The sequence below is a fragment of the Boleophthalmus pectinirostris genome, unplaced genomic scaffold, assembly GCF_026225935.1.
Source record: "Boleophthalmus pectinirostris isolate CB_2022bp ecotype Guang Dong unplaced genomic scaffold, ASM2622593v1 HiC_scaffold_11, whole genome shotgun sequence".
NCBI classification, from domain to species: domain Eukaryota; kingdom Metazoa; phylum Chordata; class Actinopteri; order Gobiiformes; family Gobiidae; genus Boleophthalmus; species Boleophthalmus pectinirostris.
This window is the reverse complement of record NW_026570994.1, coordinates 24,714,958-24,717,457: the sequence shown is the minus strand read 5'-3', so window position 1 is coordinate 24,717,457 and position 2,500 is coordinate 24,714,958. Positions and strand designations below refer to the sequence as shown.

At 50.0% G+C, this 2,500-nt stretch overlaps 1 protein-coding gene across 1 annotated transcript in view; it reads left to right on the top strand.

Annotated features, from left to right (window-relative positions):
• The window catches only part of ftcd (formimidoyltransferase cyclodeaminase), a 16,959-nt gene that overhangs the window by 12,132 nt on the left and 2,327 nt on the right, over positions 1–2,500 (top strand). The window contains exons 11-13 of the mRNA XM_055163933.1: positions 318–361; positions 749–887; positions 1,129–1,224. Of these exons, the coding sequence (XP_055019908.1) occupies positions 318–361; positions 749–887; positions 1,129–1,224 (279 nt within the window). The remainder of the gene's footprint in view (positions 1–317; positions 362–748; positions 888–1,128; positions 1,225–2,500) is intronic.

The window sequence follows — 2,500 nt, the reverse complement described above, 5'->3', positions numbered from 1 at the left end:
GACCGGTCACACTGATGGACCAGTCACACTGATGGACCAGTCACACTGAGAAGAGCCAGAGTCAAACATATAATATTATCATTGAATGACTTCATATAATCTGAATTTTGTGTTTGTGGTTTTGGGCACAAACCGACTGAATCTAATGGGTTAAATATTTATGGTCACGTCAACGTCAGTGGAAAAAAAAAAAAAAAGGTAAACATTAAATCTTTGATGATTTTATGGCACTTTAAAAAACTAAAAACACAAATTGTCTTGAACAGAGAGCTCACATTTTAAACAAGACACAAAAATAAAACTGATTTTTGTGACAGGACGCGCTGAAGATGCCCAAGAACACAGACGAGGAGAGAACCAGGTGAGACCAGGACTGAACCAGGACTAAACCGGGACTAAACTAGGACTAAACCTGGACTAAACCTGGACTAAACCATGTCTGAACCCGGACTGAACCAGGACTTCCTCAGGGTCTTCCTCAGGGTCTTCCTCAGAGTCTTCCTCTGAGTCTTCCTCATGAACCAGGACTGGTCCCAGGTCTAAACCCGAATCTGTTTCAGGAGGCAGCAGCAGGTCCAGGCCGGTCTGTGGTCTGTGGTCTGGTCTGTGGTCTAAACCCGGTTTGGCCTGTGGTCTGGTCTGTGGTCTGTAGTCTGGGTCTGGGTCTGTGGTCTGTGGTCTGGGTCTGGTCTGGTCTGTGGTCTGGTCTGTGGTCTAAACCCGGTTTGGTCTGTGGTCTGTGTTTCAGGAGGGAGCAGCAGGTCCAGGCCGGGCTTCAGGAGGCCGTTAAAGTTCCTTTGTCTTTGGCTCAGAAAATCTCTGGACTCTGGACTCACCTGAAGGAGCTGTGTCTCCACGGCAACGCCACCTGCCAATCAGACGCCCAGGTGAGAGTCATGTGACCAACACACACACACACACACAGGAGCCAATCAGACGCCCAGGTGAGAGTCATGTGACCAACACACACACAACACACACACACAGGAGCCAATCAGACGCCCAGGTGAGAGTCATGTGACCAACACACACAGTACTCTAGATGTGTGTAACGGTCCAGACGTGTGTAACGGTCCAGACGTGTGTAACGGTCCAGACGTGTGTAACGGTCCAGATGTTCTGTTGCAGGTGGCGGTCAAGGCTCTGGAGACGGCCGTGTTTGGAGCTTATTTTAACGTCATCATCAACTTGAAAGAAATAAAGGACCAAGAGTTTAAACAGAAGGTACACGACCACGACGACCACGACGACCACGACGACGACGACGACGACGACCACGACGACGACACGACCACGACCACGACGACGACCACGACGACGACGACCACGACGACCACGACGACCGACGACACGACGACCACACGACGACCACGACGACCACGACGACCACGACGACCACGACGACGACCCACGACGACGACACGACGACCACGACGACGACCACGACGACCACGACGACCACGACGACGACGACACGACGACCACGACGACGACGACGACCACGACGACCACGACGACCACGACGACGACGACCACGACGACCACGACCACGACGACACATGACGACCACGACGACCACGACGACCACGACGACGACGACGAACCACGACGACGACGACGACGACCACGACGACCACGACGACGACGACGACGACCACGACGACGACGACGACCACGACCGACCACGACGACCACCGACGACCAGACGACGACGACGACACACGACGAGACCACGACGACCACGACGACCACGACGACACACGACGACGACGACGACCACGACGACGACCACGACGACCACGACGACCACGACGACCACGACGACGACGACGACGACGACGACCGACGACGACGACGACGACGACGCGACCACACACGACGACGACGACCACGACGACACGCGCCTGACCACGACGACGACGACCACGACGCTGCTGCTGCTACTACTACTACTACTACTACTACTACTACTACTACTACTACTACTACTACTACTACTACTACTACTACTACTACTACTACTACTACTACTACTACTACTACTACTACTACTACTACTACTACTACTACTACTACACTACTACTACTACTACTACTACTACTACTACTACTACTACTACTACTACTACTACTACTACTACTACTACTACTACTACTACTACTACTCTACTACTACTACTACTACTACTACTACTACTACTACTACTACTACTACTACTACTACTACTACTACTACTACTACTACTACTACTACTACTACTACTACTACTACTACTACTACTACTACTATACTACTACTACTACTACTACTACTACTACTACTACTATACTACTACTACTACTACTACTACTACTACTACTACTACTACTACTACTACTACTACTACTACTACTACTACTACTACTACTACTATAACTACACTACTACTACTACTACTATTACTACACTACTACTACTACTACTATTACTACACTACTACTACTACTACTACTACTACTA